Source organism: Pagrus pagrus, assembly GCF_965226575.1.
Source record: "Pagrus pagrus genome assembly, chromosome: 18".
NCBI lineage: Eukaryota > Metazoa > Chordata > Actinopteri > Spariformes > Sparidae > Pagrus > Pagrus pagrus.
The window spans coordinates 10,580,278-10,606,788 of record NC_140202.1 but is presented as its reverse complement, the minus strand read 5'-3'; the positions used below and the strand labels follow the sequence as shown (position 1 = coordinate 10,606,788).

The 26,511-nt window shown below is 41.5% G+C and overlaps 4 protein-coding genes across 5 annotated transcripts in view; 2 read left to right on the top strand and 2 right to left on the bottom strand.

Annotated features, from left to right (window-relative positions):
* LOC311273413 (connector enhancer of kinase suppressor of ras 3-like) overlaps nucleotides 1-6,047 on the bottom strand; it is a 50,161-nt gene extending 44,114 nt beyond the window's left edge. The window contains exon 1 of the mRNA XM_084380487.1: nucleotides 5,830-6,047. Within this exon, the coding sequence (XP_084236613.1) occupies nucleotides 5,830-5,881 (52 nt within the window). The 5' untranslated portion in view covers nucleotides 5,882-6,047. The remainder of the gene's footprint in view (nucleotides 1-5,829) is intronic.
* A 2,302-nt stretch (nucleotides 6,048-8,349) lies between these two features.
* On the bottom strand, nucleotides 8,350-15,770 carry qpct (glutaminyl-peptide cyclotransferase). Its single transcript, XM_084382098.1, has 7 exons — nucleotides 15,580-15,770; nucleotides 13,230-13,376; nucleotides 12,693-12,974; nucleotides 11,197-11,364; nucleotides 10,520-10,619; nucleotides 9,654-9,770; nucleotides 8,350-9,567 (listed from the first exon to the last, which is right to left on the bottom strand). The coding sequence occupies exons 1-7, from the start codon at nucleotides 15,709-15,711 to the stop codon at nucleotides 9,386-9,388; spliced, it is 1,128 nt and encodes a 375-aa protein (XP_084238224.1). The 5' UTR covers nucleotides 15,712-15,770; the 3' UTR covers nucleotides 8,350-9,385.
* A 517-nt stretch (nucleotides 15,771-16,287) lies between these two features.
* On the top strand, nucleotides 16,288-23,598 carry mocs3 (molybdenum cofactor synthesis 3). The gene is made up of 13 exons (XM_084380974.1): nucleotides 16,288-16,524; nucleotides 17,702-17,834; nucleotides 17,931-18,023; nucleotides 18,770-18,890; nucleotides 19,694-19,768; nucleotides 19,962-20,079; nucleotides 20,499-20,607; nucleotides 20,710-20,772; nucleotides 21,250-21,413; nucleotides 21,562-21,609; nucleotides 22,183-22,279; nucleotides 22,399-22,506; nucleotides 23,396-23,598. Exons 1-13 carry the CDS (start codon nucleotides 16,432-16,434, stop codon nucleotides 23,551-23,553), a joined length of 1,380 nt encoding a protein of 459 aa, XP_084237100.1. The 5' UTR covers nucleotides 16,288-16,431; the 3' UTR covers nucleotides 23,554-23,598.
* Nucleotides 23,599-24,310: 712 nt separating this feature from the next.
* prkd3 (protein kinase D3) overlaps nucleotides 24,311-26,511 on the top strand; it is a 41,097-nt gene continuing 38,896 nt past the window's right edge. For both annotated transcript variants that reach the window (XM_084382043.1, XM_084382042.1), the window contains exons 1-2: nucleotides 24,311-24,631; nucleotides 25,509-26,143. In XM_084382043.1, the coding sequence (XP_084238169.1) occupies nucleotides 25,850-26,143 (294 nt within the window). In that variant the 5' untranslated portion in view covers nucleotides 24,311-24,631; nucleotides 25,509-25,849. The remainder of the gene's footprint in view (nucleotides 24,632-25,508; nucleotides 26,144-26,511) is intronic.

Sequence of the window (26,511 nt, the reverse complement as noted above, 5' to 3'; positions counted from 1 at the left end):
AGTCCAGAGGAAGATGGAAATTAAGTGAGAGAAAATACCCTGGAAATGCACAATGGGATTTTCTGTGGTCTCCTGAGGTGACTTTCAAACATAACAAAATGAAAACAGAAGCCTGGCACAGTTGTGTCTCCTTATCAGCTTTATGGCCTTTCATTAATAGAGTGATATACACCTTTGTGTGCTGTAACTGCAAGGAAAGTATGGGGCTTCCCTTTAACCATACAGTTGTTTTTCCCATGTGGATTGGAATTTTAAAGTGTGTGAATAGCTAAACAGGAATTCAGTGGGTCTCTGTGCACGAATGAATGAGAATATGGACTAGTCTGAACATGTTTTGAACAGCTCTGTTCTGGCATCTGCCCAAGTGCCCTGCTAAACCCAAGAGTGGCTAACAGTTCATAAAACTACAGATCACTACATAATCATAATGACATTACACTCCATTACAGTGTAAGCCGGTGAGCTTTGTGTGTATTTGGTCAGCGACGGGGACCATCAAACTCGACTGAGTCCAGCATTTTAAATCCGTTAAAAGCAACTGGTGGCCCCAAATGCAACAAAGGGCATGTGTGACCTGTTTTGACTGCTCATTCACAGAGCTGTTGGTTTGGAAGGAAAATGGCAGCAGTTGACTGCATTCCTCTCATGTTCTGTGGTTATTTGAGCATAAATGCATTAGCAGTGCTTTGATAGCAATACCAACAGAGCCATTCACTTCCTTTTTTCTTCTCTGTACGAGTGTGAATCTACATGCAAGCACAGATCTGGGTCAGTAGCAATTAAAGACTTAAATAAATAAAAAAACGTTAATTACATGACTGTGAGAGTGAGCCTTAAGGCACAATCATGACATGAGATAAACCAGTGAGTGTGGGCAAGTGCACGCACTTGACATCCCTGCACGAGAGGTCGGTCAGCGTGTGACCCGTATTTGCACCCGCTGTGCCACCACAGGTTTGAACCTTTATTCCCATGGCTTAAGCATGGCACCTCACGGGCCAATGCTCTTAGGGCTGAGCACGGCCAAATAGCTTGCAGGTCCTGCTAAGCTGAGATCATCTGGGAGATTTGCAATGCACATTTCAGATTTGAATGAAAAGCAAACTGATCTAACCCAGGTTGGCAGGCATACGAGGTGACACTTGGTCTCCTCTCCTGGCACTGAGAGGAGAACCGTTGGGTATGCATGCAAATGCAAACTGATTTTGGTTTCCTGATAAAAACATTTTTTAAAATCACCCCTATAAAGTGCTGCACATATTATGGATCATTACTGTGTACTGACAAAACATAATATCAAAGCTGAATGCAGCGTCTCAACTGTGAAGACCTTTAAATTGATAAATACACAGACTTTTGTCTGTCTTTGTCTCCTCATCACTAGATGAGAACAGTGACATTACCTATTAATGATTTATCTCGAAGTCCCCATATGTTGAAGCGCCTGAGGCTATGAGGCTGGGACACCAGGCCGTGTGAGAAACAGGCCATGGAGGGGGCGACAGAAGCGAAACCACAGCAAACCCTTTCAGTCACCTCTCCCTAGGGGGAATCCTCTTACAGCACTTCCCCTGAAGTCTAAAGGCCATTTTCTATTGAAAGGTAACATGGTTATTATCAGCCCATCAGTGGAACACAATAGATCATTTCTTAAAGCTGAATGGCTGGATGATTGGAAACTGGTAAATGACAAAGAGAAGTTTTAACTTTAAGGGATGACGAGGTATGAATGACTTTCAGTTATTACACTGTGTTACTTCTATGTGTACGTGAGGCCACAAGAAGGGACACAGACTTCCGCTGTTCTTAAGTCCTATGTTTAGATTAATTTAACACCTGTCCTCCCTGATGCATACACACACAGCCTACAGTGTAAGGGTTGCTAAAATGGATTAATGATGCCTGTGGAGGCTGTCCAAACATAGGACTTCACTTGTCCGATAGAGTCGGTGCTAAAAAGAGGCAGTGGATGCCTTAATAAGGGTGAGGTGTCTGCACAACGTCTGTTCACACTCCAGTTTAGGAAGTCTCTGTTATGGCCAGATAAGGATCATAGACCATCATTGCCCACACCTCACTATCATCTCTAAAGATAAGGCTGCTGAAGGTACCCATCAGGAGTCATTCAGTATGTGCAGACTTGGACACAATGCTGTTATTTTTCCAAGCACACACTCGGTCAAAGACAAAAGCACATTCAGCACATGTCTGCCACCTCTCTGACAAGATAATTGCCTTCTTGGCACTTTGGTGCTACTTGAGAGGCAGGACGCTGCCACACACACCCTTGCTACTACTCTTGTTTCCATCCACATGACTGCATGACCTGCGAACGAGCACGTGTCTAACCTCCATCTGACCATTCATATCAGACCTCTGGTTAAGGGTAATGTTCACACACAAACACACAGCCATCACTGATAAACTAATAGCACCAGGCCTTGTATAGGTGTGTGCCAAACTAGATCAGTAGGAATTAAATCATGACTTGTTGCTTAAAATAAACCCATTGCTAAAATTCACATGGCTAATCCATTTCCAGATGCAGGGCTTTGAAATTTGATTAGCCAGTATTTAAGTATAGCAAATGCTGGAGGATGTCCAGAGTGTTTGGATAAAAGCCACTCAGTCAGACAGTAGTTGTGCAGGTTTGCATGTTTGGGATGCCTTGTTAAACTTGGCAGTCGTACTCCCAGTAACTACAAAGTGGAAAAGTGGGGAGGGGGGAAAAAAAGTATGTTTGGTAAATGAGAAACTATTCAGCTGAGTTAGAGCTAAACATTCCCTCAAGGGTGCCAGCTCTCCTCAACTCTCCTCTGCTGAGGCATTGCCCATGTGGGGACTATATTTGGAAAACGACTAGCAGCATATTACTTAAACTTTCGTCTCTGTGAAGATGGGTTCTGAGTCACTGGATATACTTCTTCAAATCTAACTGTTTAACAACAAAAACAACATTTAATTGAATTACAGATTTAAAAACATTGTTCTGTGACACCTACACTGTCATTAGAAAAGTGCATATTTCCCCCAGGGTAATTAGTCCCACACATGACACATATGATACCATTCACACAACACCACACGTCCAGCTGGAAGATCAGAGCTTGAGTTGAATGAAATGTGCTTCAGGGCATCTCCTCCAGTCCCCAAACAAAACAACAGTATTTAAACTGAAAGAAGCTACGCCCTTTCACTCGCAATAAACATCCACCAACCAGCACTTGATCTCCTTGAACAATGCAAGTGATTAACAACAGCCTCAATACACAAAAAAGCCTTGTCCTACTGAGGAAAACAACCTGAGGCAAATGAGAGAGAGGGTCTTCATAAGTGCTTCTGGAGTTTAATTTTACTTCTGTCACAGATGCGCAACAACTCTTGAAACACCTATGTTTACCATTGGTGTGAACAGGTCAACATGAGGCCATGACCCTGAGTTCGACATGGGATTTACTTCAGTTCGATGCTGCTTGTCTTTGGTATGAAAGGATTACACAAGTTGTTCTTCAGTCAAGCAATATCAGTATTTACATGCTATGTTGTGGCTGTGTACCGTACAGCGGTCACCGAGGACAACACAAGGTCTTTTCTTTTCAGTGGTAACAGCTGGCGACTTCTGGCCCTCTCTTAGCCACATTCTTTGCTGCTCTTGGACGCTAAGATGTTAAACAAAATTATGGCGCACAAGCTGCTACTTTAACTTTTCAAAAGTTTACTGCATAAAGAGAAACAAAAGAAGTAATCATGTTCATTTTATGTTGAGTTAGCACTGGGCCTCACATCAATATTCTATCATTATCGTTATATGAGAATATATATAATTGTGTTAATATTTCTTTTTAAGTACCAATAATCAGTACTGTGCAATATCGATGTCAAGGTGTTTGGTCAAAATATTGTAATATTGTGTAGCAATACTGAAGAAAAAATATCACAACAATATTTTAAGGTCTTTACCACCCAGCCCCAGTTAAATTTGAAGATATGACCCAGCAGGTTGAAGTCAGACCAATCAGTGATCTGAGAAATGGTTTAAATTATAGCCAACGGTGGAGCTGTATTTTGAATTTTACTTGTTTAGTGTGTTTGTTTTGTGGCTCTGACTGCTTAAAGGCATATCCAGTTTCTCCCAAAGTAATTGTAGTCTACACCCACTGATGACGCCGCTAACCAAGGCAAACGGCTATTTAGCCTTGCTAAACCACAATGAGGAAAGTTACATTTTGAGAATGACTGTAAAGCTGCGTCATTGGCCTCTTGTCGAATCTTGAGTGATAAGACAACACTGCAGTGACCACCTTTGATTAAATGAAATTGTTAACAATAATGAATCAATACCAATCACTTGGTATAAACAGTCAAATGTAGGATGATGCTCATGTTAAGGCATGGTTTGTATGTGAAATGAATGTATGTACTATTCCCATGACTGGTCTGCTGTCATTTCAGTTCGCTCACTTCTACCATGTTTGTAGGGCTCTGCAAATCCACTGGTTAAAACCTACAGAGACAAACGCTGAGTCAGATTTGCAGGAGACCGACAGCAATGGGGCCTGTGTAGACAACTAATCCTCCATCCATGCGTGCCCTGGCTGGGCTCTTTTCACTGGACACACTGAAACTAACCCCTCCACAATCCCCTTTAGCTCCCAACTATGGATGAGCACATGCTTCAATCAGCACTAACAGCACTACAACACTGTCATAGCTCCAATTAATGACTAAAGAGCTTGCCCTGTGATACAAATTGAGAAAAAGGAAGTCACATATGATTTGTTTTGGGAAGCTTCCAAATGTCCTTGAGACAAACGACAAAAAGTCCCACCGCTGTCTGTATAAACAGCTCATTACTCCGTTTCCTGTTTAATATAAACACACTTCACTGTTTTATGTGTTTGGAACGATGACCAATTCCATCCATAGCTCAAATACCATTTGCTGTGTCTCACCAGACATACCAATGTTGTGACTGAACTCAAGTTCAAAGCGTACTGATGTCACTATTACCATAGCAGGCATGCCTCTCACTGCCTGAAACAGGTATGTTTTTTTATATGTGTCAGATCCAAAAAAAGCACTAAAATAGAAGTCTGACTGCAAAATGATTGATGGGCTTCCAATCATTCTGGCTTCCTCATAAGGAGCAAGTTTGCCACAATAGGCAGTGATTTCATAACTGAGGTCAGGGTTAAAATGAGTACTGGTAACACATCTAATACTTAATTTAAAACAATGGTTACAATGAGTGTGAGTTCACTATCATTCCTCACATGACAACAAAACTGGTTTTAAATTGGGAACCCTGGGGCAAAATGTGCCAGCTAACTGAGTCTGTTGTCTGAAGTGACACTAACTTTAGGATTTCTGGCATAGAAACGTTTGAACACCAGTGCATTTGGGACTGAATCCAACATTTCTTTAGGTTCTGAAGGGAGGCAAAATGTACAGTGTCGTGTTGAAGTGAGCTCATGCTTGTCACCCAGAAAACTAACACACAATACAATAAAAACATTGACAATGAGCAGCAATTGAAAAGCCGAATCACAGGACGGACTATACAACTAATTTTAAGTGAAATTGCTCAACTTGTTGACATCTGTAAGTGAGAGTAAAATAAATGCAGTCCCATTGTTTGACGCCTCGGTGGAGGTATGTTGACACACAGGAGCAGTTTCTACGAAACCAGCTCGAGATACATATCTGAGGAGCGACTCAGAGTTGAGACGGAAAAGCTTTTTGAAAAGCAGTAAAGTCTCCAAAGAGCTACTGTTTCTGTCAAAAAATGTAAATTAGCGTTACACATGAAGTGCTCGCGACATAACTTACCTTTCATCCAGTCGACAACTTGCTTTGGTGTCCACTTTGTTATCGGCTCCATGGCTTCTTTGACACAAACACCCGAGACAAAAATGTGCCTAAAAATTGGCGACGTAATTCTACAAATTTAAATGATAAAAAACAAAAATGTTACACTGTCACATTCTCGCAACAAGTCGGTGCTGTTCGTCTCTGTGTGGTCACCCGCTGAACGACTGTGTGCACGCGGGACTGGAGGCTGGAATGAAATCCCCACCACCGCTCCTCACAGACCGGCCTGGGATCAATGCTGCATTCAAGGGCTGCCGGGAATACTGGGAAAAAGCACAACTTCGAGGCAAAATAAAGACCCGGTAAACCCTAAGATGACTTTTTTCCCCTCTTACACTGATAAACAGGAATAATGCTATATATTATGTTCTTTTAATTTAATTTATATGTTTTAATTTAATTTCAGTAGTTATGTATTCACATTTTCACAATTATGCATGCTTATTGCAACTAATTTATGTCGAGATGTATTGATTTTGCAACATAATTTTTTAAAATATAATTATTCAAGTTATTATTATTTATTTATTGCCAAAAATGCGTGAACACCATCACAAAACCGTTTGTCGTATCATTAACAATCTCGTGTGCTTGTGTTTCCCTCTTTGGTACATGGAATTAGGAGTTTACTCAGAGCGCTTGAATGCAGCATATGATTTCACCGCCCTTACTTAAAACTGGAGGCGTGTACACATCAAACTGTGCTGCACAGTTGATATTTTGTTGCTCCTGCAAAAAAAGAAATCATGCAAGAATATATTATAGCCTGTTGTAAGTCTCTCTGTATATTTTTTAAGGCTGGTCACAGTTAAATATCAGCGCATAATTGTGTACAATGTTTTAAACATATTATTGGCCATATTCGTGGGTCATAACACACTGACAATGCCTTGCTGACATGAGATAAAGTCATTAGTGTGGTATTAGCTAAATTTGTGCAATCATATTTGCATTCACCAACATATAAAACCGTGTAAGAAAAACACCAGAAGCAGAAGTACACTTAAGTTTCCACTAAACTGAATATGACTCACTACTGCCCTCTGTTGGTAAATTGCTTCTTTGCATGAACTAGCAGGCTGCCCTGCTATCCACATAGATTTGCTCACAATGGTTCACATTGTAAACAATCTCAGTAATTTATTTAGAAAACACCCCAAATTTAAGGTTGCTTTAAAAGTGCAATATGTAAGAATTTTGGTTAAAAATTACTTAAGTTAACTAAAATTATCAACAGGATTTGAAGGAATAACAGTTTCGATGTGATGGCGTCTATGTATTGTGTTAACAAATAATATATATGTGATACATACATATTCATTAACATATATATGTTAATAAATATATATTCAATGTATTGCCTTGAAGTGTTACAACTCCATCATGTAATGGCTGTATGTATTTTCAAGTCATTTTACTATTATGGATCCTGACAGGCTTATTGTTTTCTAACAATCTGAAACACACCTTGCATGGGAGAGTCCCGGCCTTTCCCATCACTGCCTTACTCTACAGCTGGAAGCTGTTGTTCACTCTGCACTGTAATCAGCCACAGATTAGAGCTCGGCTGTTATTAAAGCTGGGCACGCATCAATTTGCTGTCAGGCAAAAAATTACTGGAAGCCCCACTACAGTGCTGTACAACAATTTGTTCTGCTTCTCCCCTTTTTCCTTGTTCAAACATGCTGGTGTCCTCGTTGGTTGGACTGAACCAAGACATATTTTGAATAAGAGACTTTTCTTAAGATTAAAGTTAATTAAAGATATTTTCTTCTGTACATCTCAGCTGAGTAATTTTGGTGATGACTGACAGGTAAAATGCCTGAGGAAAGCATTTATAGAAAACTAACGCAAAGTCGACAAAGACAAAAATGAAAGAGGAGAAGATGAGCATGATCAACACAGTATGAGACCAAAGAATACGTGAAGAGCTGCAGATCACTTATGTTTTACTACTGCAAACATTCAGAGAAAGGATTAAAATGTACAGATTTCACAACTTTCTGGGAGGGAACTTTACAGCACATTGCAGTCTCAGATGAGTAATGGCTCTCTGAGCACATTTAATCTCCCTCAAGACAAGATATACAGTATGTTTGTGCATATTGTTGGCAGGCATCACAAATATATCTGAGCAACGTTCAGTTCTCATGGGAGTAGGCTAGATTGAAGGGGATTTGGGTGGTGTGGAATTCAGGGATGGTCCTCCCCGATGGGATTAAGTGAATCATGGGATTGTAGTCGAGGTGAGGCAGAGGGATGGATGGGGGGCTTTGGTCTGCTGAGGAGAAGAAGGCCTAAAAGCTTTAAGGCTGAGAGAGGGAGAAAGACCTGAGCATCACATAAAACTGGAAGAATTGTATTGGCTATTCTTGCTGTCTGAGGTCACTATAATCAAAAAGACCGAGCATCAGAGTAAAATCAACTTCTAAATCCACAATAAAACAAACAGATGTAAAGATAAAAAAAACTGCATGATCTCCTTCATATTCTGAATCAACATTTATTTCGGTCTCAAAACAAAGGAAGTCCAGGTTCGGGCACTGTATATTATTGTGGGATCTACATTTAAAAATGGGGCTAATAATGGCATATAAACAAAGGCAGTCACATGAAACATCAGCACAGGAAGTTATCCACTTCACTATCTAAGATGACAGGATATGAAGGGCTTAAGATGTTGTTATAATACAAATAAACCCACTTCCTGCCGCTGACAGGTTTTCTCTATAAACACTGAACAGATTTACAATAGGAGAGGAAATACCATGTACCCTGAGGTTGAAACACACAGCCTGACACTGTCTCACGTGTTTGTTGCCATATATTCTGCCACGTATGTTTTGGTAGCATCACGTGGGTGGCCCTATTGAGTATATTTATCATAGTACATAACAGATCAGGGATTCTGGATGTTCCCAAAGGAACTCATAATGAAATTATCAACAGCTTTGACTTGCTTTTGAATTATTATGTTTTACGTCTGCATTGCCCTCTTCCCCTCTCTTTGAAGCGCCAGACCCTGGACATTAGCATTGACACTAAGATGCCTCCTCACAGTGTAAAGGAGGGGTTGAGGTGGATATAAAGAGAGCAGTGTCGTAAAAAACACACAGGAGATCCTGTGTACTGATCTTGTTGCTAAGGCCTAGAAAGGAAGATGAAGCTTCAGAGTCTTGAATTCATTTATGAACCCATTTGGCAAGAAAATACCTTTCACATATACGTACATGAGCCAACGTATGTTTAGACAAAGATCTCCAAAATAAAAAAATTGTACTTGTCCATGTAGTCGACATCAAGCATTTCTACACATCTTCTCTATGTCTGCAGTTGGCACCCATCTGATGTGCAGAGTTGCGTCTCAACCTCACATCTCGATTATAAGGCAAGGAATACATATTGTTGGAGCAGCTTTCAACATAATCTATTCTCTCAGTCTTTAAAACAACAGCCCATGGTCTTTACTTTACAGTGAAACATCAAAAAGTTGTTGAATGGTAGGCTGAGGTTTTTACGGGGCGTTCTGTGGGGTTGAAGCGACGGTTGGTCTGGCGTTGAGGTACTCCAGGACAAAAACCTGCAGGATCTTGTTGAGGTTCTGAATGGTGGAGCGATCCAGGTTCTGCTCGTTGTCATCAAACGTGTGCCACACAGACGGGAAGGGGGACGGGATAAGGTGGAGGATGCGTACACCTGACAGAGAGGTACAGGAAGGTGAACACCCAACAGAGCTGCACAATATACTGTAGGAATCATATTTGTAGTATTTAGTGTGTTACCTCTGTTTAGGAATGGTACGTGATCATCTTGTATGTGGCCAACAGGTACATCGGGCCAGAAATATTCTTCACTGTTGGGATGATTCACAAGCTGGTTCATGGAGTGTAAACGCTTTTCTGAGGATGAAAGAGGGAGGACAGCTATTAGTTGAGCTTAAAGAACAAAAGCATCACTTTATCAATAGTTTAATAAATCAACAATTCAAGAATGAGCTGATTTACTTCATCAAGCCTTTGGTTTGATCAGTTTTGATTTGAAGCAAACAACCTCACAAATCACATTTGATTTAAAATGTTGGTAAATCCTGATGGGTGCACAGAAAAATGGGACATCCCCTTTATCAGACAAAGCCTCATCCACTTCAAAAAAGTGAGAAAAGCAAGACAAAAAACACAAAGCAGAAATCTGTCATGATAAATAATCAAAACTAGTATGTTAAAGTAGCACCCATAGCTAAGAAGCTAATTCAAGATAAGAGATTACCAGGGCCTTTAATGCTCTGTTAGCTCTGTTTAAGCTAAAAATAAGTAAAAGATACAGTGTGACAAATAATGTATGCAATGTACTAATGTACTGTACTAACATACATTTTAACAATTAAACAATTAAAACAACTTAAACAAATTGTCCACAGGCTTGTATAGGCAACCGAGAGGGACGGAGAAGGTTTCATTTTTCACGTCACGTTACAATCAGCTCACATATGGCGTGTTATTGCTACTTAGCTAAAAGGTTCTGAGTACTTCTTCCACTACTGATGAATGACTTGTGATTAAAGTGACTCCAGTTGCTTGTGGTTAACCTTCGCCAAAGTAAACAGACCTACGTGGTGTTTAAAGTTCTAATAAAACATCTGATTATTCACCAATGCTCAGCAGTCTGGAGAGCCAGTGCTTTGTGCTGGGGAACTGGTTGCCAAAACGTGGACTGGGAGCCCCGATCAGGTCCATCAACACAAACAGATCCTGCAGGAGAAGAAACAGAGAGAGGGAGAGCGACCATGAGGTACCATCCCGAAGATAAGTCCCTCACAAGAAGCCCACTCCCATAGTAATCATGGTGTGGTGGTGCAACACACTGACCTCAGTCTCTGCAAGGCACACAAAAACCCCTCTGTCTGTCTACAGGCCTGCACACACACTAGCTTCTTTAAGATATGGTCTGCTTTATCTCTGTCTGTCCCCACAGGAATGTCTACATTTGTTGATTAACAGTTGTGCTATCTCTCCACAGCTAGGATACAAAAACTTACACCAATGAATGTGACATGTTGTTATCATACACTGTATAATAAATGATGTTTGTTATCCTCCCAGATGATAAAATGTGTGGCTTTGAAGCACAAATATATTTAAGACATGCAGCTCCCTTGCTGAGGTGCCTGTGTGGGCTGTGTGTGTTAGAGGAGATCAGGGTTAAGCAGATTGTCCTGAAATTGATGTGGGCTAACAAAGGGATGATCTTAAGTGTGATTAAGTGATTATGCTAATCTCTTGTAGTTTGGGCAGAGAAGGGTGAGTGGTAAATGGAACTGTGATGTACAATGCCGTGGAGTTGGTTGGTGTCCGTGGCTCCGGCGGGGTGTGGGGTGGTCTCCATCTTCTGGGCCAGGTGGCGAGAGCCATACAGGGAGTCCGTGGGGGTCCACTGGAAAAGAGCCTCCTCTCCATCGAAGAAGAGCAACTGCAGGGTCAGGTCGGGACTGGAAATCTACACGGGAGGTAAAAAGAAGTCATTAAGTGCCAGGAGAGTTTACATTCAAAGAGTTCTGCTGCCCCCTAGTGGTTATGAGAGTATAGTGACACAGACACTGCTTGAGGTTTTCTTTCTTCCTTTAATTTTGTTAAAAAAAATACCCTTCTGTAATAATGAGTCAATTATCAGCTGTGATATTGATTATGTGTCTGCCTCCATGGCAGATAATGTATTGGTATTCAGTGTGATTCCTATTCCCTCTGTGACCTTTGTGACAGACAGCTGAGTCTGATAAACACATCCCTTGGCTGATCCTGCCCTGTCACAGGCCCCGTCACCATACGCCCAGTAGACAGGGGCCTGAGCTCAACTGTGAATCAGGAAAAGGGCAGAGAGCAAGCTACATGAATACCAAGTGTTTTCCTTACGAGACTCTTGTTTGTAGTGTAAATAAATATTTTTGGTGGCAAATTTGTGTTAATTCCTATAAAAAGACACAATAATTATAGGTTTTGGATTAAAAATGTTGTTGTTGGGTGTCTTATATGAAAGAATAATTAAATTTAGAGAATTTCCTTAATCGACTCACTCAATGAAAATGCTTAGAGGATAAGGCTGGCAAAATTATACATTTTTCTTAGTGTGAACAAATCCCATGAAAAGACCAAAACCAAATGTTTTCTGTGTAGCTGAAGTCTGATTTGGAATATTCATCTGTGTCATACTGCACCATTGTTGCTCATGACTGTAAACACATATCAGTGAGCCACGCTGGGCGACATGTTTTTTTCATTAACATGAATATGGACAATGTAGTTTATTTCACGGTCAATCCAATTGGGGTGTGTATTAATCCGCGGGAGAAAATAGTCCCGTAAAATTCCAAAATTGCACTGTGCACTGTGGTTTTGATAACTTTAGCTAAAAATGTCCAGCTATTATAGGAGGTCAATTCTGACAACAGGAGAAATAAAGATAACACCAACCTTATTATTTAATTAAACTAATTTACCTTTCAGCCTGGGAATTGTGTTGCTAGTACCACCTTCTTCAGACTCACCCAATCCAATACTTGATCCGTGACATAAGGAAAATCTACAGTGAAGTTCACTCAGTTCATGCAACCGCTGATGTTTGGACTTGTTTTTGATGTAGCTGTTGCCTGTGATTCATGACCACAACTCCTCACTGCTAGTCACTAACACAAAAGCTAATACACACCACAAAGTGGCGTCACTACCATTGAAAAGCCCACGCAGACAGACAGACAGATCTGTAATGCATTATGTAACCTTCAACCAATTGCATGTTTTAGCTTTAAATCACATGCTACAGGTCATCACCTTCTGAGCTTTCAGTTCTTCATCCAGGGCACGGGCCAGCTCCAACATCATGGCACAGGGGACGGCCGAATCAGTGGCCCCTTGGAACTCCCTCCCGTGCCATTGTGGTGGGTAGTACTTGGAATCGTAGTGACAGGCCAGGACCAGGCGGCGCTTGGCCGACGGGTTGAGGGTGGCAATTACGTTAGTGAAGGACAGGGGGCCGTAGGGTGTTTGTGACACAAACTTATCCTCCGTCACTTCCCAGCCTGCTCCGAGGGAAGCCAAGGTTGTTTTGATATGCTATGAACACACACAGGTATTACTCGTTACTAATGATCATTCAGCAAGAACACTAATTTGTGTTGATGAAGGTTCTCAGTCAACACTAATTTGTGTTTTCCATGAGGTAAAAGCAACTAGATTTAGCACTTTTTTTGGCATTTATTGCAAAATATGGCTGTATCATGACACAGTTCATGTTTCAAGGTTGGTTACATGTTTGCCTGTGTAAATGTTTCTGTATCTGAAATACAGAGAAACTGAGAATAAACTCACCTGCTGCACGGCCTGGCTGCCTGCAGAGCCTGGATACCTGGTAACCAGCAGCGGCCTCAAGTCCCTCAGCCACATCTGGCCCAGGTCAGTGTGAGACAGGGCGGTACTGATCTCATCTTGTGATAGAGTGAGAGCTCGGTGATGGAGCTGAACACAACCAAAGGAAGGAAACAAAATGGATGAGAAGTAGAATTGGGGTCAATTGCAGTGTCGCAAACAGAGTATGGATCATGGAATATTATCAACCAGCGTCAACTCCTATTTTCAGTCAATGTCAGTCATGATGACAATGCTTCAACAACTCTTCCTGTCAGAGCAGGGGAAGTCTTCATATGATGCATTTAAATTGAGCAACAAGGTGATTGACAAATAGCATGCAGAGTCACTGAATTTAGTGTGTCACAACACTCGCGTTACAGGAAAACAGTCGCTATGTCTGCCAAGAGTGGCACTTTGTTCAAGTTTAAAGGTGCACTATGTAGTTTTGTGTTTTTGTGTTTTGGGTGTTCTGGGGACTTTATTGTTCTCTGGGAACACCTTTTTTACTCTGTTACAGCAAAAAATAAAATTCTGAGTTTGTATTATCACCTCATTAATATTGTAAAATTCGGAGTTTGACTTTATTCTCTTTAACTACACAGTGCCCCTTTAAAGTTGCACGGGACATCTGGAGATAAAACCCATCTTAAGAAAGATATACATCTCCTACATGTACATGACAGTGTGTAAAAAAGCCATACGGTAGATTAACATATAAAAACAACAGTTTCATCTTGTGCTAAAATTTGTATCAAACACCGTGCTTTAGATGAGCTGGGAAGTTCACTCAAACAGCTCCTCAGAAAGAGACACAAGAGCTACTCAGACAGTGTGAATAGGCATTGATTGAATGGCTTCAAATACACACAAGGGCTACTTTAGAAAAGCAGGGAACTGAACTGAGTGTAGAGTGCCTGTCAACAACTTTGGGAAATAAGCATGATTGTACAAGAGCAGATTAACCAGTTTGTGCGAGCTTAGCAGTGACAGAATGGATTTGGATTCAGGTTTCAAGCTGTAAGGGTCGATCTGATGCATGCTAAATTGCAGTCATGGGTTAAAAAAACATATTGATCCTCCGATCCCATGGCTCTTTTTTCATTTGGTCTCAAAGTTCACCTGCTGAGAGCTGTGGTTGTCTTAGTAACAGACTGAACCCAGAGGATAGTCAAAGCTATTCAAGAACGGGGCCTGCTGGTAGCCCTTAATTGGCGATGTGATTGAAATTAGAAGCATATCATCAAATCCATGGCGCAATTTTTTAAATTATCAGTCATTGTGTTGTTTTTTCTATCAATGAATTAATGGATTTGTCTTTAAAATGTCAGAAAACAGTAAAACAAAATCACTAGTACATATACCCAAAGCCCAAGTTGACATCTTCAAATGAAGTGTTTTGCCCAAAACTTAAAGACATTTAATTCACTGTGACATAAAACAGCAAATCATTGCATTTTAGAAGCAGGAACCAGCATATGTTGGTAATTTTGCCTGAAATCTAATTAAGATCTTCAGACAGAAGAATTGTTTATTGGAAATCACAGGAGACATTTGTTCTTCCTCCTAATTTGGTTTCACTTTACTGTGTCGGGCAACAGGGGAGGGCACATTCCTCTACTCTGGTCATTACAATCGAAATATAAACACGCTCTTACAAAACCTGTTCACAGTATGACTCGGGCCAAACTGAGTCAAACATCGGTCCTGTAATTACAGCGCGGCACACAGTGCACAAAGTATAATTATGTGGTCGCACAGACTGACTGTAGTCCTCCAAAGAGCTGGGGCGCACTGGGCTCAGAGAGGGTTAAAAGGGGGTCCACTTAAGGTCTATAAATACCAAGACCTGCAATTGGAGGATCAATGATGATGACTGTGCTGCCATAGCAACTAGGCAAAGAGGAGAGGAGAAGAAGAGCATAAATGAGGAGCATGAATGGCCAGGCATACCCAGGTGCATCTCAAGAGAATTACACAACGGTGCCGGGAAAGAGTGCAAAGTGCTGGAATATCATGAATGAATATATGCATTTCATTTTATCATATTGAATAGGTCAAGTAGGTTATCTCCATCTTAAGCACAACATGAACAGAAATTAATGTAATTATTTTTCACGCAATTTCAAATAGCCTTGCATATGTTTAAAAAAGTATAAAAAAGTAAATGAGATACTAAGAGTCAATTAAAAATGGCAAACATTCAGTTAGCCTTGTCAAAAGGAGGCTACAAGTTTCAGTTTCCTGAGTGTCTAAATTAAACATAATGACTGCCTGGCCACAAAATGTAAGCAGATCCTCTGGATTTATTTACCTTTTCCTGTGTCCAGGGAATTCCGCCGGTGCAGTGGATGATTGTCACCCAGATGGTCACAGTGTAAAATAAACGCAGTGTTGAGGGAAAGTGGCTGCGCTCAGCCATCGTTGTTGACGCTCCTTTCCACATTCCTGTCGCTCCTCTGTGAGAGCTTACAGATCATGTGAAAGGCAGGAGGGAGGAGGACCCGTGGCTCTCTAAACCACAGCGCGTCACTATACTGCTGTGTACGTGTGTCTATGTGTGTGTGTGTGTGTGTGTGTGTGTGAGAGAGAGAGAGAGCTTCAGGAAGCACATGGTTGTTTAAGACAGTGTAATGAGCACATATCTCCCTCTGATAATTGCTCATTTTAAACAATAGATCAACAGATTTACAGCCTACAGCCTGTAGGTTAAAAGACGTGTTGTCTAAGTGGACCCATTATGCCGGGAGCTTTATGTTTGATAAAAAAAAAAAAAAGAAAAAGGAAAAAAACATATATTTCTTGCGAGTACACACAGGCTTATATATAGAAACTCATATTTTTTTAATGAGTTTTTATGAGCTATTTGTTTGTCTATGTTAAAGCTTCAATTACTTCTATTTTATCTTATAAAAGTACATCACAGGATTTTATATTCATCTGCTTATTTATTTATTTATTTAATGTGAGCGGAAGAGCAGCGCTTCGTACGTCCTACCACGTGGTGTCATCGTCACGTGGTCAACCCGGAAGTCTGTCTCGTGTGCTACAAATGTAAACATGCTCCTGTCTAAAAAGTTACATTATAGCTAACTCAGAGCTGTAGCGTCTGTCTTTGGTACACACATTTTTTGCAGCTGCATGTGTTTCCTTCGTACGAGCAGTCATGGCTGAAGAGGTGTGCTGCTTGAAGGCACAGCTCAAGGAGAAAGAGACAGAGATTGCTGCTCTGAAGAATAAACTGGCACAACTGGAAAAGGTACGACAGACTCAACTGAATGAATGAAGGGTGACATTAGCTGTTTAAATTGGTTAGAAATGTGTTTTTATAACCTCTGCCTCATGTTATATCCAGCAGTTTAGCATTCATGGTGTAGCTAACTACAATGTAACTAAAGCAAATGGGTACTTTTTAGCTTAACAAAGAAGAAGTCAGTGGCACACTTAAATGTCTTTTCACAAATAGAGAAATATAGGAGGCCTATTAGGGGGAAAAGTGTTTTAAAGGGTCCAAACATAGAGCACACTTGATTCATTACAGCTGAAATGCTACTTAGAGGATACGTTCACCCAAAAATGAAAATTCACTCATTATCTGCTCAGTGTCTTGCTGATGGAAAGAAGGGTAAAGTTTCACAGTCCACAAAACATTTTTGGAGCTTCACAGCAAAACACAGTTGCAGTGTTATCCTAAACAACTGAAGTAGATGGGGACTTGTTTTAAAATGTAAAAAAACATCCAAAAGAAAACATAGAATGGGTTTATACAGCTCGTCCATGGAAATCCAAGCCTCCAGAAGCTCCGAGATCCGAAATTGATTTGAAAAGATGTCATGTACACCGTTATTAAAGTCGAAAACTTCACTGTGGCTGCTAAGCTAAAAGTGTTAGTATGCACTGCGTCTAAAGTGGTTGCATGAACTCGACTGCACCTTGAGGGTGTAATAATGTCTTTTCACATCAGTTTGGGATCTCAGGGCTTCCAGAGACTTTGATTATTCCTTATGTGGAGCCATTTTATACTTTTCCTCTGTAGTTTATTTTTACGTTTCAAAATAAGTCCCCATCTACTTCAGTTGTTTCGGAGATTGCTGTAACTCTGTTTGGCTTTGAAGCTCCAGAAATGTTTTGTGGACTACAAAACTTCACCTGACTTTCCATTGGCATGTGGCTGAGTATATAATGACTGAATTTTCATTTTTGGATGAACTTATCCTTTAAGCAACTTAAATCCCTCCCTATGGAGTGTTTCCCAAATAGCTCCTTATGTCAGACATATGGGTTGTAAACATATGTAAAGAGCAATATAAGTGTAGCTCATTACTGTATATTATAGAAGCAGACTGTAGAGGGCTGTGATGCCACATGGCTAACAGCTCCTGTTTAAACTTGTTTCTCACATCTCGTGTAATAACTCTTTCCTGGTGTGATATCAGAGCCATGCCTCAGTGCTGCAGCTGCATGACAAAGTGACACCCCTAACTCCCCTGAAAGCCAAAGCAGCCCTCAGCAATGGGGACATCATGAGGTACAGCAGACAGCTCCTCCTGCCTGAGCTGGGTGTACAAGGTACGGATGGCTACAGAGTGTCATTCTGATGCACAATACAGTAAGCATTATGTCAAGAATTATGGCAACAACAGAGTGAATCTTGATTGTCCACAGGTCAGCTAAACTTATCCAAGACATCGGTGCTGATTGTGGGCTGTGGAGGACTGGGCTGCCCACTGGCACAGTATCTGGCAGCAGCAGGCATTGGTAGGTAACCTAATTGATTAATGATCAGTTTGACCTTGTGGCAAACAGATTAAATCATTAACCCTTCAGTCATTATCCTTGAAATAACTGTGCCGTATTGGTGTAATTGTTGAGATGTCATTTTCCTTAAAGCATGGTCTAGCATTAGCGATCTAAGTGGCAAACTAAATGTAGGGGAAGAGGTTAGCAACCAAAATTACCAATTTACATTCCCAAAAGAAATAAATTACACTACTCATTTTTAGAGCTGTTACTTTTATTTTAAGATTTATTCTGTGAGTATATTTTTCTTTTGATGTCTAAATTATATAACCTGTTGCCTCAGGTGATTTTAACCAACACTTTGGCTATGTAACTAGCTGGGGGGGATAACTGAGGAAAGCTGTGTAGGAAAGGGTTATTGAAGTTTGCGTAGAGCCTGCGTAACATAAGCATACGGTCTGATGACGCAACAGATAAACATTGGCCCCTGCTATCGGTAAATGCCATCTTGTTTGCCAGTGGGCTGGTAGCAGTCAACAAGGCAAATGTCAGCTGATACCGATGCTCAGCTGATACATTGGTGCATGCCTACAACGTTGAGAGAGGGCAATGACCAAGAACTAATGATAAAAAAAGTGCCAAAGCGTTGTAAAATGTATTCCCTGGTTATAGAGTTTAATCTTCATGGTTTTCCTCCATTATCAGAGTTTGACATTTACTCTAAAGCATTTCTGACTGACATGTTTTTCTCTCTGTCTCTGCAGGGCGCCTGGGCCTGCTGGACTATGACGAGGTGGAGCTCAGTAACCTGCACAGACAGGTGCTTCATGGGGAGGAGAACCGGGGCCAAGCCAAGGCTCTGTCTGCTGCCAATGCGGTTAAAAGGTACTGAATGACAGTACATAGAGGTCCAAAGCACTTTCATATCAGTATCATCCAAAAGCACAAAAGAGCTTTTGAGAAATGTGCTCCTGTAGACAGACCTTAGTAGTTTGATGTTATTAGGAAATGTTCTGTAACTATGATAATTAGCGTATTTCTAAGTGTTTTGTGACCCTTTGGCTGCTGTATTTATGCACGCTGGCGCTCTCCAGTCTCACCACAGGTTATATTTGGTTGTGTATTTCTCCCCAGTCTGCAAATATTGTGTAAACATGTTATTTTAGAGACAGCTGTTTTTGGTGCCTTTCTCCCAAACAGTGGGTCTACTGTGGTTACCATACACATTGTAAAGCAAATGACCACATGAGGGCGCCATTTCTATGCGTAGGAAAGCACCTGGACAGTGTTGTATCACACAGACACTACCGCCCTCTTACTTTTTATCGTAATTGTTCATCAATGGCAATTCACTAAATGCACTGTACAATTCCAACACAAGAGCATTGAGTGATAATGTTTTTCATAAAATTTACTTTGTGACAGCTGAAGCAGACCGTAAAGATTAGGAGGAAGAGAGAAGAGTAGGGGCCGACATGTGACTAAGATCCCATGTCAGATTTAAAACTCACGTGCTATTTGTGGTTTGATCTAGGTTTAACCAAGCCATCAATATGGCCCTGATATTTGTTTTAAGATGCTTGTTTGAAATACTATTCTGTTTGTATTATAGCTGCTAATCATGGAGGACCAAACCAGACTTCTTAAGAAGTTAATTGATATTTTTGTATGTGACTTTATGTCTGCAGGTTGAACTCAACAGTTGAGTGTATTCCCTACCACCTGCAGCTCTCGCCAGAGAACGCCTTGCAACTCATTCAACAGTATCCTGCTGCAATGTCCTCAACCTGCCACTGGCTAAATCTCTGTCATTAATCTATGTTACAGCTGCCAATTATCATGTTGCTCAATGCTTTCCTGCTTGTATAATCAGTTATGAAATGTGTAAATGTGACTAAGCAGTGATATAAACTCTGTAATGTGTCTGTGATGACACCTTGACTTCTCTGACCTCATATATGACATTGTGGCTGATTGTTCAGACAATGTCCCCACTCGCTATCTGGTGAATGATGCCTGTGTGCTCAGTGGCAAGCCTCTGGTGTCAGCGAGTGCTCTGAGAATGGAGGGGCAGGTGAGTTAGAAATCTTGCATCACTATAGCAACATACCTCTAGCTCCTCGATGCACTGATCCACCTTTCAGTACCAGTCCAATTCTGATATATAAATATCTGAAGACTAAAATATCTCCAAACTAAGGACATATCGTTGAGTTAGCCAACTTTGCTAACTTTCTAACTCATAGAATTCTGGGAGACGGATTAATATTGGGGCTATTGGATGTCTTTGTAGATCAGTTTAATTACAAATGAACAAAAAAAATTGCATTAGTGCATAGTTATAATTTGTAAAAACACCACACTATGGAATCAGGATCTGTATGTGGATTGGTGACGCCTGTCTGATATCCAATGAGTGAATTAAGTCAGTATCTGTATCAATACTTATACTGGATTGGATCTATCCCAACTCTACTGTGTCTCTGTGTGTAGCTGACAGTATATAACTACCATGGAGGCCCCTGCTACAGATGTCTGTACCCAGTACCACCACCCCAAGAGACAGTGACCAACTGTTCTGATGGAGGGGTGTTAGGAGTGGGTGAGTCTTGTCCCCTTATTTGCCTAGAAACCATTAACTTTGTGAAGAGAGCAGTCCGTATAAATGATGGTTGTTGGTAAAAATATTTCACTTCTCTTTCAGTTCCAGGAATAATGGGCTGCTTCCAAGCTTTGGAAGTCCTCAAGATCGCCTCTGGACAAGGCTGTATCCTTTTCCCTTCCCGAATTACATACAGTACCTTCTTTGGCCATTTTGTTGCTTTACATCAGGATTTTCTGCGAGTCAGCTGTGTGAATCAACAAAGAACTGCTGAAAGGGTTTTCATTGTAGCAAAGTTGGTAATAAAACAAAAACGGGCAGAAATGTTTTTTCTGTACTCTGCTGACTCCACATTAGCCATTTCTATGAGAGCTCTTATGACTCTGTTGTGGTTACAATGTTCCCATGTTAATATTGAGACAAAGAGAATAAACTTGTCTTATCCTGCCTTCTGGCACGGCAACACCTGGCTTCTTTTACGTCAGCCAGTGAAGTGTTGCACAGTTTTCCGGCTGAAATGGCTGCATGTTGCAATGGTGTTCACACACAGGAGATAGGAGAACATGACAACCAATTCTCTGACTCAAGCAATGTGGTGATGCTTTACGCAAAGTGGCCTTTTCCTTGACCGGGGTGTGGCAGCTTCCTGCGGCCAGCAGCTGGTGATGTTTGATGCCCAGGATGCCAGATTCAGGTCCATCAAGTTGAGACCCAAGCAGGCCGGCTGTGCAGTGTGCGGCGAAAACCCCAGTGTAACCCAGCTGGGGGACTACGAGGCTTTCTGTGGGGCTGCTGCCACAGATAAGGTTGGTCATAAGAGACACATTTCGACAGGAATTGTACTTCTGTAAGTGATAAGAAGTGCTTCTTACATCACTTTACCATTCAATAGAACACAGTTATTCTATAATCACAGGAGAAATCTCTCATTGCCTGACTTCCCGTGTGTTTCAGTGCCGCAAACTCAACCTCCTTTCCCGAGATCAGAGGATCACAGTACAGGTAGGGAACATATACCACAGAATAGTTGGCCATTGCGTGACTCCCTGCATTTAGCGCTGTTTATTGTATGATTACTCACAGTTTTCCCCGTTTTCATTTGCATTCATAAACTGATTACATCTCAACGCTGACCCAGCCCCAAATGGGAAATGACTTAAAATTGTGCCTGCAGATTTTCTATGGGAAAGAATAATATGTTCTATTTGGCACCGAGAGCAGTGGCAGTGGATTGTATCTGTTTATGTTTCTGCAGCATTGGCGCTTTCAAACCCGCTGAGTCATTAAGCGCAGAGATGGGGATCATGATTGATTGGGCTGTAATCGAGATCGTGCACAGGGCCCCAGTTAGAAAACGGCTTTGTTTCCTGTGATTTAAGGAAAAACAGTTAAAATGTTCATTACTCCACAAAAACCAAATCCAAGCAACATTTTACCATTTGCGGTGTAATTTTGGTCTCCCTGTTTAACTGCAGATATACATTTTTGTCTTTTTTTCCAAAAGATAAAGCCACACCTCTCTAATTATAAAGTAATCAATATTTGTGCATCAATGCGTGTTTTATGTAATTCCAGGATTATAAATCGATCATCGACAATGCAGAGCCCCATCTCTTGCTGGACGTGCGCCCTCTTGTGGAGGTGGATATATGCTGCTTACCTTTCTCTCTCAGTATCCTTTTGGAGATGGAGGCACATCATCAGTCTCACTTTGTCAAGATTCTGAATTGTCTGTTCATGTTCATCCTGCTTCTCGCTTCCTTGTGATTATTCTCCTGATATCGTTGCCAGACATTCCCCTCTCAAGTTTAGAGGACAGGAAGAGCGAACAGATCCGATTACTTCAGGAGAGAGTCAGCCAATTGAAACAGCAGATGGCAGGTGACTGCCGGCCTCCAGGTAACATGACAAAACACCATGTAGGGTCTGAACACGTTTGAAATGAACAGGCACGTAGAGCCACTCGTGCATATTCACAGTCCACTGCGTAGTCTCATACTGCCGGGCTGGACGCTTGGGTTGGACAGCTAGTAGCAGGTTGTAATGGGGTTGCTAGGTGAGCCCTTTTCCAAAACAAGTACGGTCAACCTGAGCAGCTGGTCTGCTTTAGAGAAATTAATATTCAAGATGTTATTTTGGTGATGTTGTGGATATTCACTGTGTGGAGCTTTCTTTATCAATGAGCTAAATTTAGCCTTGTAGATTTTTGAGCATCTTGGTTGTTTAATATGGGGTCTTATTCCTGCATAGTCAATAATCTAAAACAACTGTTTTCATTTGTGTGCAGATTTTTGTCCTTTACAGTGTTTCTCTTTGTTCTTTGATCATGGAAAGTAGTTAAAGTTGAGTATATTGAATATAATTAAAGGTGCAGTATAGTAAGTTAGTTTTGAGGAAGACATTTTAATGAGAAGCGAAAAAATCTTCACTGATTTTCGTATACTGAATAATAAAACTGTCCTCAGAGGACAGCACAATTTCACATAATATTGTATTACCTTTCTGTGTGAGACCAAATCAAATCACATATACAGTCATACACACAGTACAACATATTGTAAAATTCTTAGGTGCGTGGTCCAGAACAAGTCTAACAAAGTGATGAATAAAATAAAAACGTAAAGCATAAAGAAAATATTTTCATTGTTAATCCTGCATTTCAAAGAAATGAACCAGTTAAACATTATACCAAGTCATGACATGCATCTGTACTGATTTTTTTTCTTTTTTTTTTAAGTCTTTAAGATCCACTGGTGTTACCAAACTTACCTCTGTGTTTTTCCTCTAGTGTACGTGATCTGTAAGCTGGGTAATGACTCACAGAAGGCGGTGCAGGTGATCGAGAAGATGAGTGGATCAGAAGTGGACAGCATCACACTGAAAGACATCTGTGGAGGTCTCATGGCCTGGGCAGAGAAAATAGACCCCGCGTTTCCACAGTATTAATGCATTTAAATATTTTCCTGTTAATAAACCACACTCTGTTTGTCATCCTTGTTTTTTTTTGTCTTGTTTGTGTGTGCATTGAGCAATCATGCTTTCAGGTAAATTGTCTTTAATGTCATTACTGGATTGCAAAATCTCACAAGTGAAACAATGGAGCAGTTCCCAAAATGTGTTGTGTAATCTGCTGTGTATCAGTTCATCAAAAACACGAGCTGGCAGTTAGATAACACGTAAGCATCCTTGCAAAATCAAGTCCCTCTTCCTGTTTTTTTTTTACGGCAATCCTTAGAAGTCCAGTTAATAGAACTGATAACTTCCCCATATCTTAGAAATGAACACTTTCCATGTCAGAGTCATTAAGCACACACACAACCATATTTCCCCCCTGTTAAACTGTCAATACAGTAAAGAGAAAAAAGGCTATGATCATTAATCTCTACTTTTACTTGATTAATTAATCAAAGCAAAGTGAAATGAACCCATTCCTCATTGTGATGGGGACACATGGACCCCTTCAGGGCACCCTGTGGACTCCTGGAGCCCACTTTGGAAACCAGTGTAGTACAGAGCCATCCGGCTCGTGTTGAATAAAGTTTTTCCTTGGCATGACCAAGTTGAAATAACGGAAAAGAAAAGCACATGCGCATTGGCTCGAGCTCCAACGGAGGCGCCATTGCTTCACAGGGACTGTAGTTCAAGTTTTCCTCTCCGCGCATGGAAAGTCAGTTATGCGGAGATAATAAAAAGACTCCAAGCCCCAGCGACGGTCGCTGCTCTCTTTTTTTCTCTCCTCGTCTAGCGGGGGGAGTAGTCACAGCTGGAAGGATAATAAGATGCGCATGAATTTACAATCTGGAATAAAAGATAAGAGAAAATAAATGGACGGCTCGGTCAGTCTCCGCGCGCCCGTGTGTAGAAGTTGTGTCGGCGTTTGTCACATTTAGGCTGCGACGCTGCGCGACTTGAGGAAAGTGCAGAGTTATAAAGTTCAGGCTCCGCTTCCCTCAGTTGATGGAGTCGCAAAGTTTCTTCAGTCCACTCACAATGGAAAGAAAAGCGCCCTTCGCTGACTGTGAAGGTAACGTATTATTTCGCAAACATTTGAGGCGACGTCTGGTTTTGAACGGGCTTAACGTGGAAGTGTCGCTCGACTGCAACAAAGTGCCCTCTGAATGTGTAGATTCAGCTCTTGTATAACTTGTTTTGCTGGCATTCTCGACTCGGGTTGTGATCTGCCAGCGAGCCAATCGAAAGTGGGAGGGGTGCAGATGTTCAGAAGCCTCGGTTCCAGATGTTTGTGGAGGTTCGATTCTTGTAAACACGCAAATGATACGCCGTATCAACTTTTACGTGTGATTTCGGCTAATGTTGCGCACCAGAAAATTAAAAGGCCCTGTGAGGCAAGTTTGTTAAGTTTAGCGAAAGTCGAAGAACATCGATAGTAAAGTTAAAAGCAGGGACGTTATAGAGTAAAACTAATGGTGTCGTACGCAAAAATGTGAGTTGTTGCTCCCTTCACGGGCCATTAACAACAGGGCAGTGTGAGCTAACTTAAAGCTAACCCTAGGAAGCACTTACAAACCAAAACAATGCGAGGTAACATCAGCACAACAGGAGGTATAACTCAGGTTTATATGTGAGATGGTTAGGTGAATGCTGCTGAAGATTTTCAGCTTTATTTGAAAGTAAATGACGATCCTGAGTGACTCTTTGATATTAGTGGGTGCTGTAGTGCATTAACTGAGAAGGCAGATTGGTGTTTCTAAATGAATTGAGCTAAAGTGTTCGCAAAGTGAAGAAAAGTAGCTGTTTCTTTCATACTGCTCTGCCAACAACACAGCAGAATGAGCGCCTCCTCACGTACTTTCTCTGTTGTACTCTCAAAGGTGAATACTTTTTCATTATAACAAATACTATGTGTGTTTGTCTGTGTCTGTGTGTGTTTGCGGTGACAGGCTTCCTGTGGTCAGAGTGGATTACTGACCTCGGTAAGGAGAGCGAGCATCACTCCAGGATATGAAGTTTGCTGCAGTGACTTTACTGCAGAAGTCTGCGGAGTGTTCAGAGACTTTCTCTGCATCACCTGCCCATCTAGTGAATGAGTTGTGTGAGCTCAGGTGGGCGGATTGGCTATTACCCTCTTAATTTATATTAAAAAAACAATGTCACTTTGATTTAAACACACAGTGCTGACTCACCACGACTGATGAGGACCAAAGATTCCCCCTACCAAGAGCCTGTCCTCCTTTAAAACCTCCAGTCTTTAGCATTTCACGTTGCCATTGGAAGAAACCCAATGTCTGCCTCCTCTCCACCATCCTTACCTCGAGCCTTCCTCCACTCTCTCCATCCGCACCACCCGTCCTCGGCGTCCACCCCGTCCCCATCGCCGAGCCCGCCCGGACCGCTATACACACGGCTGTCCAACGGCAGCCACAGCGTCCCCAGCCCAACCAATTCCCGTGGCTCCTTCCATGGGGTGTCCTTCCTGCTACAGATAGGACTGACCAGAGAGACGGTGAACCTGGAGGCCAGTGACCTGTCGCTGTCCTCTGTAAAGGACCTGGTGTGCTCCATAGTGGACCAGAAGGTAAGGGCCTCATCTCGTGTGATTCACACTCAAATACTTTTTCTCTAAGTGAAAGGTTTTCCCCATACACATGCGATCGTATTACAATTAGCTTGTTTTCAAGCATCAGCAGTGATACCAAAGGCAATAGAGAGCCACCATGATGTACCACCATGTGTTCTGCCATCTCCTACCATATTCATCTGTTTAGGTTTAGACATCTGGGCCTCGTGGCCCAAAATGACTCAAACACCGCAGAAGCATGCACACAACAGCACTGGTGCCTCTTTAGTTACAGCACACAGTCTAGTAGTGGCAGTTATTTACATTGTGGTGTACAGTGATGTTGCTGAACTGGCGTGATGCAAGTAAAGTGAATACACGCTCAT

Bases quoted from the DNA above. Each gene is read 5' to 3' on its own strand.
- qpct (XM_084382098.1), bottom strand. From the start codon at position 15,711: ATGTGGAAAGGAGCGTCAACAACGATGGCTGAGCGCAGCCACTTTCCC. The intron at 12,975-13,229 runs GTGAGTTTATTC...GTGTGTTCATAG, and splicing joins GCAGCCAGGCCGTGCAGCAG to CATATCAAAACAACCTTGGC. The intron at 9,771-10,519 runs GTGAATAATCAG...TTTCATCCTCAG, and splicing joins CTCCAGACTGCTGAGCATTG to AAAAGCGTTTACACTCCATG.
- mocs3 (XM_084380974.1), top strand. From the start codon at position 16,432: ATGGCTGAAGAGGTGTGCTGCTTGAAGGCACAGCTCAAGGAGAAAGAG. The intron at 16,525-17,701 runs GTACGACAGACT...GTGTGATATCAG, and splicing joins AACTGGCACAACTGGAAAAG to AGCCATGCCTCAGTGCTGCA. The intron at 20,608-20,709 runs GTGAGTCTTGTC...CTTCTCTTTCAG, and splicing joins TGGAGGGGTGTTAGGAGTGG to TTCCAGGAATAATGGGCTGC.